Below are 18,277 nucleotides of genomic sequence, written 5' to 3'. Positions count from 1 at the left end.
TTTTCATAACATAGACTTTCACTTTTTCATGCTTTGTGGTTGAGTCATATTTGCACACCTGCCTATTGCATGTTCTGTTAATGTTATGAAAGTAAAAAGCAATGCTATTTCTTTGAATAGAACTTGGCAGTAGTGCTATAAACCATGGTATAGTGCTTAGCTATAAATGCCACGTTATGAGTGTAAATCATGTTGACTTTTGGAGAATGTAAAGACACTGTTTGCCGTAAGCTAACGTTTATCCCCGTCTCGTGGAATTTATGACCATGGGTTTTCAGACTGCTGATTTTCCTCATCACTCTAGTGGGTATTTATTTATGTATTCCAAACTGAAAAGGTTTCTTTTGGGAAACTGGGTCCACCCTAATATTTTCTGTGTAGTATCATATCTCAGGATCTGCACTCGATGCAATAAGGTTTATACAGAGCTTTATCTATGTGGTGCTGCAGAACGCTTGGGCAAGTGAGTGGAAATGTGCTTTACTTACATTTAGCCTTTTTCAGGCTTTCTTAGGCATCCTTACTAATAAATCATGCCTGGGGTTTTTATAATATTGCGTTGTTTTTGGTGCTTGGTGAGAGTTCCCAGCCTGTTTCCTTTAGCTTGGCAGTACCATCTATACTAACAGCCAAAGAAAAGGTTTGTCATGGATGTGCACTGCAATAGAACCGAATTTTCCTCTCAGTGGGACTGAGCCGATTTTTGTGCAAAGCTTTTAATCCTACCCTGTGTCTGAGCTTAACTCGGGTCGTCCACATGAAAAGCAGACAGGAAGCCGCACTTTTTTAGACCACGCTGGAGTAAATACAGAAACGACTCGTAAACATAATGGGCTGAATTCATAGGGTGTGTGCTATAGAAGGAAAGTGTGTGTTTTCAGTCACACCGGGATGCACAGAGAGCAATTCTGAGAGGGTTAAAAGTACACCACAGCTTGTAGTGCTCTTACAGCAGCAGACGGATCTCAAGGCAGGAGATCGCTGAGGTTTTGGAACTGTAGGATTATAGGATGATTTATATAAAGGTATTGTTCTACAGTATAGACTTTGCTGTAATGAAAGATGGCCTTGCTATTATGCAATCATTGATCTTGGCAGAGGATTGCAGTACACTTCATTCTGGTTTAGCGATGCCCAGGGTGTAGCTGCAAGGACAATCAGAAGCCTAGTCTTTCCAGTTAGACAAAATTCAGCACATACTGGGGAAAGTCCCATCACTGGACTGTGGGAATGGACCTGTCTATATCACAGCTGTATGATTTAAGTAAATGGTAGAACACTAGTGTTTATGAGAAACCCACAGAACTGAGCTGTTTTTAGAGGAAGTAGAGGTCACTGCTTTGTATAAGTAGGTGTTAGCTAAGATTATACTCTGGAGAAACAATATGGAGGCAGGCGGGTTCATCTGATTTATGACCCTGTGTTTGGTTATAGTGTCCATGTGAAAATAATAAAAACATGTTTGGCAAACAAGACTCTTATGAGTTTGCTTGGGTTCAGTCCATGTTACATAAACCATACAATTGTGTGGCAATTGCTTATACAAATGAACACTGTTCCGTTCAGTTCTTCTCAGCTTACCATGATGTTGAAATGCTGTGATCTCATTATTTGGAGCAAATAGGACTGGTTGCTTAAAAGCAATGTCATTTTTATAATCTCTCAGTTTACGTTATGTAGAAAACCACACACTGAGCTGTTTTGCCCTGTTTTCTTTCTCTACTAATCCTGCATAGATTTTTGCTTATGTGAATTAAGATCAAATCACCTGGAACTTTATAATAAAAAAAGGTTTTACACTGCACCATTATTATTAGGTGACCACTGAGGCGGTATCTTAAAGAGGCCTTTTATTCGTTGTTGGAAGGTTTTACGAGCCACACAGAAATATCCGAAACATGCCAAAGACACCCCCCCCCCCCACACACACACACACACACATAAAAATCTTTTCCATCTTCCAATCTTTACTATATTTCTTGAAACAGAAATGGTTGTGTACATCATAGATCCATTTTCTGTATTTACACTTTCATACACCTGATTCATTTTGAATTTGATTTAAACTAGTGAAAAATTGTACTGAAACTTTTCCCAAATGTGGCTCCATTTGCATTAAAACACGACCATGGCAACGCTGTTTTTATTGTACACGTAATATATAAAGTAAAACAACTGTCAGAAAATAACCTTTTCTTTTCTCTCGTGTGAAAAAGAAAAGAAACGAAAACATACAAATATCGTTAGCTTGTAGATAAACAACAATTATTGAACCTGAAATTTCAGTTAAAGGACACGTTTGTGTTTTATTTTATCAGTTTGTTTCATCAGTTCAGTGTTCCACTGCCAAATCAGAACTGGCTCATCTCAGTTCCAGTGAAATCGCACACAGTTCATGATAACTAAAAACTTGTCTAGACTGGTTGCACCCTATTTTCTTCCATTCAGAGCCTTTATGAAAGAGACAATAAAACATAGTTTATGCATTTGGCAATAAAGGCAATGACTGCATTACTCACTGTGTATAAATCCAGCAGTAAAAGTTAATGGCACTGGTGTACGGTTGGGGATTATGAAGAAAGAGTGTGGCACTACACTAAATAAATCTCATGTAGGTCAGCCATATTTTGCATCATAAATGAATGAAGTAAATGTATGCACTTATAATTTCCCTTTATTTGTTTCTCTGTAGGTGTACTGTCCCTGCCAGCATATTTCAGTCCCTATACCGAGGGCCAGCAGGCAGGAGTGGAGAGTAGAGAGGATGCATACGCGCAGCTCGAACTGCGCACTCTGGAACAGTCACTACTAGCTACCTGCGTAGGCAGCATCTCTGAACTAAGTGAGTAGTAAACTGTTTATAGATATGCTTAATGTTGTGGAACGTTCACAATACTATTTAGCTCTTTTTACTGTTTAGGTCAAAGCACCCGAAAACAGGCATTCCCTCACCAAACTGTCTCGCATACAGCAAACATAAGAAGCTTGTCGTGTTAAAAAGAAGACTATCCATGTCTCAAAACATAAGGTTTCGACTTTTACTTTGACTTTTACAAAATGCTCACACTGGAGACTCCTTCCCAAAATACTAAATAAACTCATAGAAAACCAACCAATCAATCCAGTGCGAGGTGTTAAAGAAACAATGCCTTAATAGAATATCAACAAAAATGATGTGAATTATAGCCAGCTTTATTACAGAAAAGTACTTTTTTCCGACCAATCAGAGCTCAGAATTCAACAGCTCTGATGTGTAAGTATGGGATAATCCACGGCTAGGTGTGCATCATATTATTATTTTAATGCACGACATGTGGGCAAAGAAAATCATGTTGCGCAACATATATAGTTTTTTGTTACATTTCTCATTTTAACGTTACCTCCTCTGATTAATCGAAAGTAACTTTACAAGTACCTTAACCTATTTAGCAAAACATGACACACAAATACTCCATTTAGTTAAGTAATGTAATTAGGAAATTTTGCAATTATTTTCTCCCTCTGTATGTAAATGTATCTGTATGTTACAATTGTTTGTAGGCAGTGCATTTATTTAAATAGAGATTATATTAAGTAGAACTACGTTTTGAATACAAACCTTCCTTGCAATCACAATCATGTATTCAGGCAGACAAAGACATGAAGCTGAAATAACAAAAGCACCCATCCAGTCCATCTATTTCCTATTTTTAAACACCAAAGAGAATTTCTGAGCATGTTTGTGTCTATTTGCATTTTCTTGTCTTCTTTGTCTCATCTCTTCCTTCTGTCCTGGGCCCTTCCTGACAGCAGGGAACTGGAACGTCGTATAAGAAAACATCATTAGCATAAAATACGCATTCTAACTGCGGTGGAAGCAGTGGACATGTTTATTCATGTGCACTCTCTGAGTGTCATAGCTTCTGGTTAATAGGGTAAGCTGCAATTACGCTTTGACTGATGCAAAGCAACAATGAGTTTATGCTTGAACTGTGCAGAGAGCAGTTTATTGGCTCATTTTAGGAGAAGGTTGAATGTGGGAAAGGTGATAACGTGAATGTTATTTATCTTTCCAGGCAGATTATTCCATTATTCCTCCCTCATGGTAAACACTCCTTATGTCAGTACCTTAGGAGGAGGACAGAGATGTGTTTGCTCTCTAAACATCAAGCTTGATGAGATAAAAGAGAAAGAGACAGGGGGGAGATATGAGGATGTGTGTAAATGGAAGATGAAAAAACTTCCCTACTCCAGTTTCAAGTTGCAACAATTTGGTCTGCTGAGCCCAAGAAATGCCAGTGTTAGATTATTGTGACAGGACATCCTGAGGTCTGTTTAGTTGGATATAAGGTAGTGGTTAGAATAGGAGAAGTTGGGACATTCCATCTTATCTGTCTTGACATCCCCTGTCCCAGAGGTTTTTTTTGCTTTTAAATAGCTTGGGTTTCTTAGTACTGCTACCAGATTTGTCAAATTAGGTAAAGTAGGTAAAGAGTATAAAATAAATTAGTTTTTTTTTTTTTTTAGTACTAATTACTAATCAACACAGCAGTGTTGAGTTCCTACTTCTGATTGGTCAGAAGATGTAATTTGCTGGCAGGTACAGACACAAGTGCAGATATACAAGAATTTATTTAACATAGTAGTCAAAACAAAGACGTTATCTCACACAGAATATAAACAGAGTCAAGAAGCAGGTGGGGATCAGGGATAAACTAAGGCAAGCAAAAATAAAACTAGAAAAATAATAGAGAATCAGGGTGGCTATCAGATGGCTATAAGTCTTGGTGATAACACGAGTGTACACTTCACAATGTAAATGTTTAATGAGGGTGCTTAAATACTGTATGAGTTATTAAGTCCAGGTAGGTGCAATTACTCGGTGTGTGAACATAATTGTGAGAGACTGTAAAGGCTGTGAGCTGTAGTCAGTGGCAGCCATGTTTGCTTTGCAGGTCATCCTGTGTTTTGGGAAATGTGGTTCATTCTCGCATTGACATGACAATGTTATGGTTTTTATAGTAACAGCTAATTCAGAAAGTCTTGTGTGATAGACACTTTACTAATCTTTTACATCTTCACACATGGTAAAAATTTTAATATTTAGACATTTATATATTAATAAATATTAATTCATATTTAGACACATATATATATATATATATACAGTGGGTACGGAAAGTATTCAGACCCCCTTAAATTTTTCACTCTTTGTTATATTGCAGCCATTTGCTAAAATCATTTAAGTTCATTTCTTTTCCTCATGAATGTACACATAGCACCCCATACTGACAGAAAAACACAGAATTGTTGACATTGTTGCAGATTTATTAAAAAAGAAAAACTGAAATATCACATGGTCCTAAGTATTCAGACCCTTTACTGTGACACTCGTATATTTAACTCAGCTGCTATACATTTCTTCTTATCATCCTTGAGATGGTTCTACACCTTCCTTTGAGTCCAGTTGTGTTTGATTAAACTGATTGGACTTGATTAGGAAAGCCACACACCGGTCTATATAAGACCTTCCAGATCACAATGCATGTCAGAGCAAATGAGAATCATGAGGACAAAGGAACTGCCTAAAGAGCTCAGAGACAGAATTGTGGCAAGGCACAGATCTGGCCAAGGTTACAAAAAAATTTCTGCTGCACCTAAGGTTCCTAAGAGCACAGTGGCCTCCATAATCCTTAAATGGAAGACGTTTGGGACGACCAGAACCCTTCCCAGAGCTGGCCGTCCGGCCAAACTGAGCTATCGGGGGAGAAGAGCCTTGGTGAGAGAGGTAAAGAAGAACCCAAAGATCACTGTGGCTGAGCTCCAGAGATGCAGTCGGGAGATGTGAGAAAGTTGTAGAAAGTCAACCATCACTGCAGCCCTCCACCAATTGGGGCTTTATGGCAGAGTGGCCTGACGGAAGCCTCTCCTCAGTGCAAGACACATGAAAGCCCGCATGGAGTTTGCTAAAAAACAGAGAAATAAGATTCTCTGGTCTGATGAGACCAAAATAGAACTTTTTGGCCTTAATTCTAAGCGGTATGTGTGGAGAAAACCAGGCACTGCTCATCACCTGTCCAATACAGTCCCAACAGTGAAGCATGGTGGTGGCAGCATCATGCTGTGGGGGTGTATTTCAGCTGCAGGCACACGACGACTGGTTGCAATCGAGGGAAAGATGAATGCGGCCAAGTACAGGGATATCCTGGACGAAAACCTTTTCCAGAGTGCTCTGGACCTCAGACTGGGCCGAAGGTTTACCTTCCAACAAGACAATGACCCTAAGCACACAGCTAAAATAACGAAGGAGTGGCTTCACAACAACTCCGTGACTGTTCTTGAATGGCCCAGCCAGAGCCCTGACTTAAACCCAATTGAGCATCTCTGGAGAGACCTAAAAATGGCTGTCCACCAACGTTTACTATCCAACCTGACAGAACTGGAGAGGATCTACAAGGAGGAATAGCAGAGGATCCCCAAATCCAGTTGTGAAAAACTTGTTGCATCTTTCCCAAAAAGACTCCTGGCTGTATTAGATCAAAAGGGTGCTTCTACTAAATACTGAGCAAATGGTCTGAATACTTAGGACCATGTGATATTTCAGTTTTTCTTTTTTAATAAATCTGCAACAATGTCAACAATTCTGTGTTTTTCTGTCAGTATGGGGTGCTATGTGTACATTCATGAGGAAAAGAAATGAACTTGAATGATTTTAGCAAATGGCTGCAATATAACAAAGAGTGAAAAATTTAAGGGGGTCTGAATACTTTCCGTACCCACTGTACATACATACACTAGGGTTTATAATATTTATATATACTCATATATATTCATATCATAATAGTTGTTCTGACAGCTTTTGTTCGATTGTTAAAACACAATCTTTTCCCACTGGAATAGGACTTTCTTTGATGCCCCATGATTTATTCCTCGATTTGGCTTTTTTCCAGTCTGTGTGTATTTACTTAATGTGCCACAGGAAAAGACTGGAGCTTACTGAAGTTAGGGCTCTATTTTCTCCTGCAAACGTGTGGACACTCTGCTGTTTGTACCTGTGCACAAGGGTACATTCATCTGACCAAACTGTACAGGAGAGTCTGTTAGTCAGAGTGAAAGCACTCCTTGTAATGGTTTACTGAGGTTGCTGGACTGCCCTGGCACCGTCAGTCACTCACACACAAACACACACATGCTCTGGGCAGTACTGGGCAGCATTGCCTTGCGGCACTGGCGAATAGTGAAGTATCTGTAAAGTCCCGGCCACCCTGGTGTCAAACAGGGCATGTTGGAATTTGATGTAAGCTTTTATATGTACTGGTCATTCCAGCTTTGTATCTCCTTATCTGCACAAAATAATCAGACAACTAACTCAAAGCTGAAGTTATGTTTATTGATATTTTTAAATAATGTATTATTAGATCTTACTAGACACCTCATTGATATCATATTGGATCTTTCAGTTCATTTATTCTTCTTCAGTAAGCACTTTATCCTGGTGAGCTTCATAATAATCATATAGTTTATTAATTACCTTTCTGTGGAAAAGAGGGAGTGTGTTCTCTGTTAAACTGTAGAGACAAAAACACAAATGTATTTAGAATTTAAAATCTAAAAACTGTTCTTGTCACTGTCAAAAACATTATGTGGTGTTATCTTGAAATGGTAAGGTAATGCTTTGTTGTTTGGTGAGACTGGAATAGGAAATGCCTCACATTTCAATCGGTATTACGTCTGAGACAGAGAATCTAATATGGTCAAGCTAAGGAAATAGTCATGAACAGCAGGCCTGCGACAGCCTCCCTATTGCTTTTGAATTCCTCAGGGAACCCTTCAGGGGCATGATAGGACACAAAGAAGCTCCTTCAGCTATAAGTGGGGTCTTCAGCTACTAATGGAGTGTCCAACCCTCTTCCAACCCACATGCTCGGGTCAGAAATTAAGCATGGGATAATTACCTCAAACGATTGTTACCCATTCTTGCAAATGGAGCAGCCGGACTTTAGTGTCTGTGCATGGGAAACTGTGGGTCGTAGTCTCGCTTTCACTAATTGCTTCTTTTGTGACTTTTTTTTTTGTTTGTTTCTTGATCTATAAAATGCTTTTCAGGGTCCATCTGTGGTTCCTCAACCAGGTCCTGATTTACTGCTCATAAGATTTACTGTCTCACAAAATACGAACACTCGTCCTCTGTCCTAATCAGCAGCATGGAGCAAGCTGTGAAAAAAAAATAATAAAATTTCCATTTGACTTTTTCATGTGGAATTTGGATGTGTACTCAAACAGTATGTAGGGTGAGGAGAGGAAATGAATCACGGGTGTGTGCAATTGTCTGCAGTTGAATTCAATGTAGAAGAAACTGTTACATTTCTTTATACTTATTCATCTGCTGTGTGGATTTTGTAGCCAACTATAAATGTGCTTTACAGCATTAGAATGAAATAAGAATAGTTTAATGTCAGGCCTGATGTCTTAGTTTTCATGTGATGCTTATTTTATTAGATTTAGTGGTTAATTTAACATACCTAATGTATTCCACTTGATGTAATCAAGCTTTGGTAATCTTTGTGGTGGGACATGAAACAAATGGAAGGTGAATTTGTAACCTTATTTGGATGTGTTCCTTTTTTAATCTAATCACTGTGACCAGGCACTTACTCAATTCTAAAGGACCCGTCCATATAAAGCAGGCAGCCAGATAAAAAGAGCTGTGGTGCTTCCGGTTGTTATTTAGCTATCATTATGTATTAGGTGAAAGCAGACAGGCTTAATGAACTGTCCAATAATACCATAATGTATATATAGCACAAAAATAAAGTACCTTTTTTCTGAGCTAACGTTGAGTACATATTAAGGTTACTACTTTTAATATGGAATAAAGCCAATACTTAAGAGTGTGTGTGTGTGTGTGTGTGTGTGTGTGTGTGTGTGTGTGTGTGTATGTATGTATGTATATATATATATATATATATATATATATATATATATATATATATATATATATATATATATATATATATCTTCTTCTTCTTTCGGCTGCTCCCATTAGGGGTCGCCACAGCGGATCATCCGTCTCCATACCACCCTGTCCTCTACATCTGCCTCTTTCACACCAACTACCTGCATGTCTTCCCTCACCACATCCATGAACCTCCTCCTTGGCCTTCCTCTTTTCCTCCTACCTGGTGGCTCCATCTTCAGCATTTTTCTACCAATATAATTCATGTCCCTTCTCTGCACATGTCCAAACCATCTCAATCTCGCCTCCCTCACCTTGTCACCAAAACATCCTACATGTGCTGTCCCTCTAATAAACTCATTTCTAATCTTGTCCATCCTCGTCACTCCCAACGAAAACCTTAACATTTTCAGCTCTGCTACCTCCAGCTCCACCTCCTGTCTTTTACTCAATGCCACTGTCTCTAATCCATACAACATCGCAGGTCTCACCACAGTCCTATAAACTTTCCCTTTCATTCTTGCAGATACCCTACTATCACAAATCACTCCTGTCACTCTTCTCCACCCACTCCACCCTGCCTGCACTCTTTTCTTTACTTCTCTAACACACTCTCCATTACTTTGCACTGTTGACCCCAGGTACCTGAACTCCTCCACCTTCTCCACCTCTTCTCCCTGCAACCGCATCACTCCACTGCCCTCCCGCTCATTCACACACATGTACTCTGTCTTACTCCTACTGACTTTCATTCCCCTTCTCTCAAGCGCATATCTCCACCTCTCCAGGCTCTTCTCAACCTGCTCTCTACTCTCACCACAAATCACAATATCATCTGCAAACATCATAGTCCAGGGAGACTCCTGTCTGACCTCGTCCGTCAACCTGTCCATCACCACTGCAAACAGGAAAGGGCTCAGGGCCGATCCTTGATGCAGTCCAACCTTCACCCTGAACCAGTCTGTCGTACCTACTGCACACTTCACTGCCGTCACACTGTCCTCATACATGTCCTGCACCACCCTCACATACTTCTCTGGCACACCTGACTTCCTCATACAATACCACAACTCCCCTCTCTGTACCCTGTCGTACGCTTTCTCTAAATCCACAAATACACAATGCAGCTCCTTCTGTCCTTCTCTATACTTCTCCATCAACATCCTCAAAGCAAATAAGGCATCTGTGGTGCTCTTCCTCGGCATGAAACCATACTGTTGCTCACAGATGGTCACCTCTTCTCTCAGCCTGGCTTCCACTACTCTTTCCCATAACTTCATGGTGTGACTGATCAACTTAATTCCCCTGTAGTTACTGCAGGTCTGCACATCTCCCTTATGCTTAAAGATCGGTACCAGCACACTCCTTCTCCATTCCTCAGGCATCCTCTCCCCTTCCAGAATTCTGTTAAACAATCTGGTTAAAAACTCCACTGCCATCTCTCCTAAACATCTCCACGCTTCTACCGGTATGTCATCTGGTCCAACCGACTTTCCATTCTTCATCCTCTTAATCGCTGCTCTCACTTCCTCCTTACTAATCCTATCTACATCCTGCTTCACCAACTCCACATCCTCCAATCTTCTCTCTCTCTGATTTTCCTCATTCATCAGCTGCTCAAAATACTCCCTCCATCTTCTCAACACACTCTCCTCACTAGTCAACACATTTCCCTCTCCATCCTTTATTGCTCTAACTTGCAGTACATCCTTCCCAGCTCGGTCCCTCTGCCTGGCCAATCGGTATAAATCCTTTTCTCCTTCCTTAGTGTCCAACCTCTTATACAGCTCCTCATATGCCTTTTCCTTGGCTTTCGCCACATCCCTCTTCACCTGCTGCCGCATCTCCTTGTACTCCTGCCTACTTTTCTCATCACTCTGTCGATCCCACTTCTGTTTTGCCAACCTCTTTCCCTTAATGCTCTCCTGCACTTCCTCATTCCACCACCACGTCTCCTTGTCTTGCTTTCTATTTCCAGATGTCACACCAAGTACTTTTCTAGCTGCCTTCCTCATCACTCCTGCAGTAGTTGCCCAATCATCCGGCACCTCTTCACCACCACCAAGCCCCTGTCTGACCTCTTCCCTGAACCTCACACTACACTCTTCCTCCTTCAGTTTCCACCATCTTATTCTTCTTTCAAACCTAACTTTCCTCCTCTTCTTCTTCGCCTCCAAAACCATCCTACAGACCACCATCCGATGCTGTCTAGCTACACTGTCCCCCGCCAACACCTTACAGTCTCCAATCTCCTTCAGGTTGCATCTCCTACACAGAACATAATCCACCTGTGTGCACCTTCCTCCACTCTTATACGTCACCCTATGATCCTCCTTCTTCTTAAAATACGTGTTCACCACTGCCATTTCCATCCTTTTTGCAAAATCTACCACCATCTGCCCTTCCACATTCCTCTCCTTAAAACCATACCTACCCATCACCTCCTCATCACCTCTGTTCCCTTCACCTACATGCCCATTAAAGTCTGCCCCAATCGCCAATCGTTCTTTCCTAGGTACACCATCTACCACTTCATCTAATTCACTCCAGAATCTTTCCTTCTCCTCCATCTCACAGCCAACTTGTGGAGCATAGGCACTGATGACATTTATCATCATCCCTTCAACCTCCACCTTCACGATCATCACCCTATCAGAAACTCTCTTCACCTCCACTACACTCTTACTGTACTCTTCCTTCAGAATCACCCCTACACCATTTCTCTTTCCATCCACACCATGATAAAACAGTTTAAATCCACCTCCAATGTTCCTGGCCTTACTCCCTTTCCACTTGGTCTCCTGAACACACAACATATCTACCTTTCTCCTCTCCATCATATCAGCTATCTCTCTCCCTTTACCCGTCATAGTACCAACATTTAAAGTACCAACCCGAACCTCTACTCTCCTACACTGCTCCTTTTCCTGCCGTCTCTGTAGACGTCTTCCTCCTCTCCTTCTCCTCCTTCGGCCAACAGTAGCCCAATTTCCACCGGTACCCTGTCGGCTAACGATACCTGTGGCGGTCGTTGTTAACCCGGGCCTCGACCGATCCGGTATGAAATTCTCATTTGTGATCCGCATATTTGATTTGGCACATGTTTTACGCTGGATGCCCTTCCTAACGCAACCCTCCCCATTTACCCGGGCTTGGGACCGGCACTAAGAGTGCACTGGCTTGTGCCCCCCTAATGGCTGGGTTATATATATATATATATATATATATATATATATATATATATATATATATATATATATATATATATAAATATTTATTTTTTTAATATATATATATATTTTTTTTACATTTATATATATTGTATTTAAAGTATTATTCACAGTAAATATACTCTTAAGTATTGGCTTTATTCCAACTTTGCCCTAAGAAGGTGTAAAATATTTAAAGTAGTAACCTTATATATATTCTTCAAGTACACATTAGTATGCTTATAATTAACTTGGATCAACCTATTGGAATTGCTTGTGTATGCCATGTTGATGTGTTCTCGTTTTAGATCCAGATTTTGAGCATATTTTGTTCCCTCTAATCAGGTGATCTGGTGTCACGGGCCATGCACCACATGCAGCGCCTGGGTTCAGGGCTGGTCGGAGTAAGTCCAGCTCGCCATGTCCGCCAGCAGCCGGTCTCCTGGTCTCCAGACGCCTTGCACACACTCTACTACTTCCTGCGCTGTCCTCAGATGGAGTCCATGGAGAATCCTAACCTGGAGCCACCAAGAATGGCTTTGAGCAAAGAGAGGTAGGTCCTAAAGCACCTCTTTCTCCTCAAGGCTGCACTAATTAACACCTGATGGCCCTATTCATATACATATGAATTGGGAGAAACCACATAGCCTGGAGGGGATTTTAGAGGTGGTAATGATATGGTGGAACTGTGAAGCTCCACATAATTTACCATCATTCTTCCTTTGTTGTGGGATTTTATTCAATTATGAGCTTAGTAGGGTTCTTTCTGAGGTGGTTTGTTTTAGCATTCAGATGGAATGTGCGGTACGTAGGGCATCCTCCATACAGAGAAAAATGCACTTAAAACATCTTAAGAAAGACACCATCGAGATCTATTCTTTTAGCATTTATATTTAATTATAAGCATGATTTTCGGTAACATTTCTGTTTGTTTCTGTTAACAAGAATGATTAGTCTGGTGTGAATAACTGAAACCCTACCTACACTATACCTACTGGATAATGCATGGCCACATCAGAGTACATTCCATCAAAACAGCTTTTTAAACGATTTCAATGGACAACATAGCATGTGTTAATGCATGTTGTCCATCAAATCCTTTTTTTATTGGAATCTATGGCAAGGGGGAAGTTCTTTTGTGTGGTCTCTGTAGCTACATACCCCTAGCAATACTTTCTTTACAGAATCCATCAACATGTGTTGCTGCTTTTCTATTGACAGAAATTAATTTGATCTAAAAATGCACAGTAAATGCATTCTTAGATCAAATTAATTTCTGTCTTTTTTTTATTATAAAAAAGCCTTTTTGTAGCTCATCCTACAACATCTTCTATTGGCTGCAGCATTGCAAGAGTTTTTATTCAGTTCAGCTTTGATTAAAAAAAGTGATATCCGATAGAGTGAAATCAGATCGTGTCGGTGCGTGTTGTCGATCACTGCATTGTACAGTACTCATTGAAATGAGCATGTGTAACATTTTTGACAGCCAACAAATAGGCCTTATGTATGCAACATAATGCTAAAAGAAAAAGAGCAGCAAAAGTGGTGAAAGACGATAAATTCCGCATAAACCTTCACACAGATTCTTTGGACATGAGCTGTAGGTTTCAGAAAGCCAAGGAACAATAGAATCAGGACGTTGGTGTCAGACCAAGAAGAAGGCCCTACAGCAGAACTATTCCTTTTCTGTGCCTCATCTTTTCCCTAAGAGAAGAAGCAAAGGGGTTTTAATCCCTGAACACAATGGGAGAGATTTTCCCAAAGAAAAACTGGGATTAACCTGTCAGCAGCACTACAGTTAAATGAGTACATATTACTTCAATAGAGAAGATACAGATGGTGTGCATTTCTTGTAATACGTGCCTAAATCTAACACTGAATCCAAACTCTAATTATAAACCCTTTGCAATGACGCCTACACTATTGCCAAACCTAAATCCAAACGGAATCACTAAAGCAGTCTGCACACTTTCACCTTCCTCATGTTTGATTACGCCAGGTGCCTGCTACCCGAATGCGCAAGAGCAAAGTTCTTACGATCCCTTGATGGTCTTGATGATTGTAAGTGTTTGCATACTGTATGTTAAAGACTGTCAGATACTTTAAAATGCACCTGGCTTTGGTGCTGTGCAGCAACGGCAACCTAAACACAAAACTAGAGTGGAAAACAGCAAAGGTGCAGCCGCAGCCCACTTCAAAGGCATCAACATCTTCATGACAACACCATCTGCAACACCGGCCGAGGTTTACAGCACTGTAGTGTGCATGACAGTGTGTGCGCGTGAGTGTGTGTGGTAACAGAATGAGAAGCAGGCGGTTCCTTAGCCCTGGCAGTGCCTCAACTCAGGGCCCTGTGCTATTAAAAAAGGTATTAAAGCTTTGTTTGAAACTCAACCCAGTCTCTCACTGGCACGCTGTGTGGTCCTGACAAAGCTCAGTCATTTTAACGCCACTGTTCAGGGTCTTCCTATCATAGGCTGAGGTTACTGTGACACATGGATGTTTTACAACAGCCCAAGGCAAAGACAGATATAGGTCAGAAGGGTAAAGAGGAGCTCTTGGTGCTGAATGAGAGGCTGATATAAATCGATGACACGCTGACCCCTGGGTCTGCCTCAAAAGGCATACAGCTCACACATGCTGATGGCAGACACGACATGCCTGATGATCAGCAAAAGAGGTACCGATCGATGTGAACTTTGCCAAGTAATCATGAATGAAACAAACACACAATATGCCAGTTCATGCACAAAAAGCATTTCTCAAATATTAAAAAGCTGAAACCAGTGTTGCAATTTATATCAGCATCATGACACTGTGACTCCCATGAGTGAAGTTTAAACTACATGAACATCTCACAGCCCATATTTCCATATTTTGTAAGCTGTGTGTAGACACCATGGAAGCTGTCCAGCTTGTTGATCGAGTTTGCACAGTGGTTTCTTCACTGCTTGAATTTTGTAATGTATCATGGTTGGATTTAGAAGAGAAATATACTGAAACTCTGATATACTGATACTTAGTCCTAATATCTGCCCTAATAATGGACTTTAACTATAGCTTAAATGGATCCACTGCTGTCTTTATTCCTCAGTGTTTTAGCATTGTGTTATTCTGACTCAGTTTATTGTAAACTCATTATTATCTCAATACAAATGAAATAGTTGAATTATTTTATTTCTCTTAAGAACCCGCGATTCTCCCCTAGGAAGGGAAATATACATGTAGCTTGGATCTGGTGCACAATCACATTTACAAACTTATTCACACCGAGGCCAATTGAGTGTAACCAATCCACCCATCGGCATGCTTTTGAGGGTGGGAGGAAACCAGAGAGCCCAGAGTACAGCTATGCAGACACGAGAGAACATGTGAAACTGCACACAGACAGTAACTCGAGCTCAGTATCAAACCAAGGACCCCGGAGCTGTGAAGTGGTTGCATTACCCAAATCTGAGAGCAGGGATGTAGTCAGCCATATCAGCAAATGCAACCCAGAGAAAGATGCTAAATATGATCATGGCATTTGTCAATGGCAGGCTTCCGTTTTGAATGAGCCATACCAAAAAGCTTGATCTAGAAAAGAAAAGCATGCCTTTTTATGCCGATTTATTATGATTTATGTGTATGATTTATGAACATCTGAAAAAAACAAACTCAAAGAAGCTTTGTCAGCACTGAAGACTCTGTCTGGAAAACATAGTTGATCTGAACTGTTTGTGTACAGCCTTCACATTAAACAAATAATCTAATCTTCTTGTTCCATAAAAAAATAACAAAAGGATTAATCATCACATATCGCCAAACCACACGAAATTTAAGAGTGTAAGAGGAAGAAAGATGAGGTGCAGGGTGGAGAGAATAGAGAGCTGTGAGAACATCTGGAGGATATATATATATATATATATATATATATATATATATATATATATATATATATATATATATATATATATATATATATATATATATCCTCCAGATGTTCTCACAGCTCTCTATTCTCTCCACCCTGCACCTCATCTTTCTTCCTCTTTTCTATTTTTTTTTTTTTTTTCTTTGCCAGAAACCTGTGACTCAAAGCTGGTATAGAATGGTATAAACATCCAGCAAGCATGCAGAACTTGTGGTGTCTGTGGCTCTGGTCTAATCACAATCACACCATCTGAAGTGTGACCTGCTTCCAACAGGAGCCCCATTACCCATTCATTGTGTGAATGCAGGAAAAGCTAATTAGCATGGCACACTCTCAGGTTTCAGAGCCCTATGCTCGACCAGGCTTTGATGTGGCCCATGGTACCAACTCAGATTTCAGGGCGTTGAACTTGAGCTCTAGAATCAGATGCGAGGGTCGTGGTCGAGGTGTGACCCAGGGGCCGAGCGAGCGAGAGCACCGGGGGCCCACACACGGCTGCCATGTATAGCATTGTAGCCCTGTGGCAAGTGAACAAAGCAGAGGTTAGAAGTGTCTGGAAGAGCTCGAGTTTCACACTGCTTAAGTTTCATTCAGATAGGAGCAGGTCACCAGAGTGGACCATTCATCAAATGTATGTGTGTGAGAAAAAAAATGTGTGTTTCATTGGAAGTGTGTGGAAGCCAAAGGCTTTAAAATAGTAGGCTTTATTGCACCAAAGCTAATTCTAGATTAGGTCTTTCCAAGCCCGAGAGCTTCCGAAGGATCAATAAGCGCATTTAGAGATGGAAAAGTGCTAGTGGAAGTCCTCTTTGGCAGGATGCCAGATCGTTTTGGCCGATGTGATCGTTCCAGTAGTTCCTGTCGCTGTTTTCAATCTTTTACTCTCTTACACACAAGAGATACACACACAATCAAACCATTGTACTCTTTTCCAGATGATGCAGTCAAACTAGAGACCAATTTTAAACACATACAAGCCATTAACGGTGGCACGCACTGGACCAGCACACACACTTCAGTACACACACTTGTACTGCATGAAACAGAATTGAGCAGAGAAATGTGCAGAACATGGCTAACCCAGCTCGTTATTCCAGCAGGTTTCACGCTAAAATATGGAAAAAATAGATAAAAATGGAAACATTTAAAGGGATTTGTTTTCATTATGTCTCTTTAGAGTAATGTTTGTTAGCTTATATAGTAATCATCAGAGCACTTATTTCTTGGTGTAGAAGTTGGGGCGATATGGCAGAAAACATTCTATCGATCCACCATGACCAGGACAAAACAGCTAGCTACTGCCTAGCCTGCATTATACATATTTAAAGCTATGTGTTTTGGGAAGGGACTTTAATGGGAGCTCTCAAAGGCTGTTTGTAGAACAGCAGGTAATGTGGCTACTCATCATTTTTTTTACTTAGCAAGTTGGAGGTTTTTATGCAGAGTATAATGTATAATAAAGTTTATCTGTAAATAGTGATTGTTGAACTTGCACAACTGCCACACTTTGTAAACTATTTCGACTTTCTGAACGTCTGCCATATCTGTTCCAGCGCCGTTGTTTTTTTCTTTTTTTGTATCTAATAATAGCTTTCATGTGTCGCTGCGTGCTATATTTCTCCTCTGTTGTTGTCATCTCCCCTTCGCATGTTTACTTTCCTTAATGAGCACGTTGTTCCACCCTGTGTGCTTCATCTGCATATGTCTTGTTAGTCCCCTGGATTCTCAGTGGGCCACCTGTGTTTTACCGTCTCCCTGCTGTCACAACTTCTCCCTAAGAGCAAACCGGTATTGCATACAATGTAAAAAAAATAAATAAATTTATTTTTAGTGATTTGTGTTGGGCTTAGAAAAAGGTGAAGTCGCTCGTACATCACTGCATGCTGCTACAGATCCAGCGTTAATGTAACACACCTGATCCAGCCTTCAGGAGCAGTGCAGAAGGAGAACTCTGCAGGATGGCAGATGTGTAGCAGCAGGTTTTGATCCAGATCTTCACTGTAGGACAAAAGTATAGCGAGGAGGGATTCAACACTGCGCAGGATAAATATGACAAGGAAATACTTCAAAATGCGAGGTGTGAGGTGAAGAATAAGGCTCAGTTAGCACACATTTGCTCCCACTGTGCGAATCATGAGCAATTTGAACGAGTTGTTGTTTTATGGGCATCAAACCGTGCAATCTGTTCCAAAGTGACAGCCAAGTTAAATCTAGAACCCA

General features: G+C 40.6%; 1 protein-coding gene across 1 annotated transcript in view; it reads left to right on the top strand.

Moving 5' to 3' along the window:
• The window catches only part of abtb2b (ankyrin repeat and BTB (POZ) domain containing 2b), a 47,504-nt gene that overhangs the window by 20,064 nt on the left and 9,163 nt on the right, over window positions 1-18,277 (top strand). The window contains exons 2-3 of the mRNA XM_083545823.1: window positions 2,693-2,842; window positions 12,490-12,697. Coding sequence (XP_083401949.1) covers window positions 2,693-2,842; window positions 12,490-12,697 — 358 coding nt within the window. The remainder of the gene's footprint in view (window positions 1-2,692; window positions 2,843-12,489; window positions 12,698-18,277) is intronic.

The sequence above is a fragment of the Silurus aristotelis genome (genome assembly GCF_946808225.1).
Source record: "Silurus aristotelis genome assembly, chromosome: 7".
Taxonomy (NCBI): Eukaryota; Metazoa; Chordata; class Actinopteri; order Siluriformes; family Siluridae; genus Silurus; species Silurus aristotelis.
This window is presented reverse-complemented; position numbering and strand designations above follow the sequence as displayed.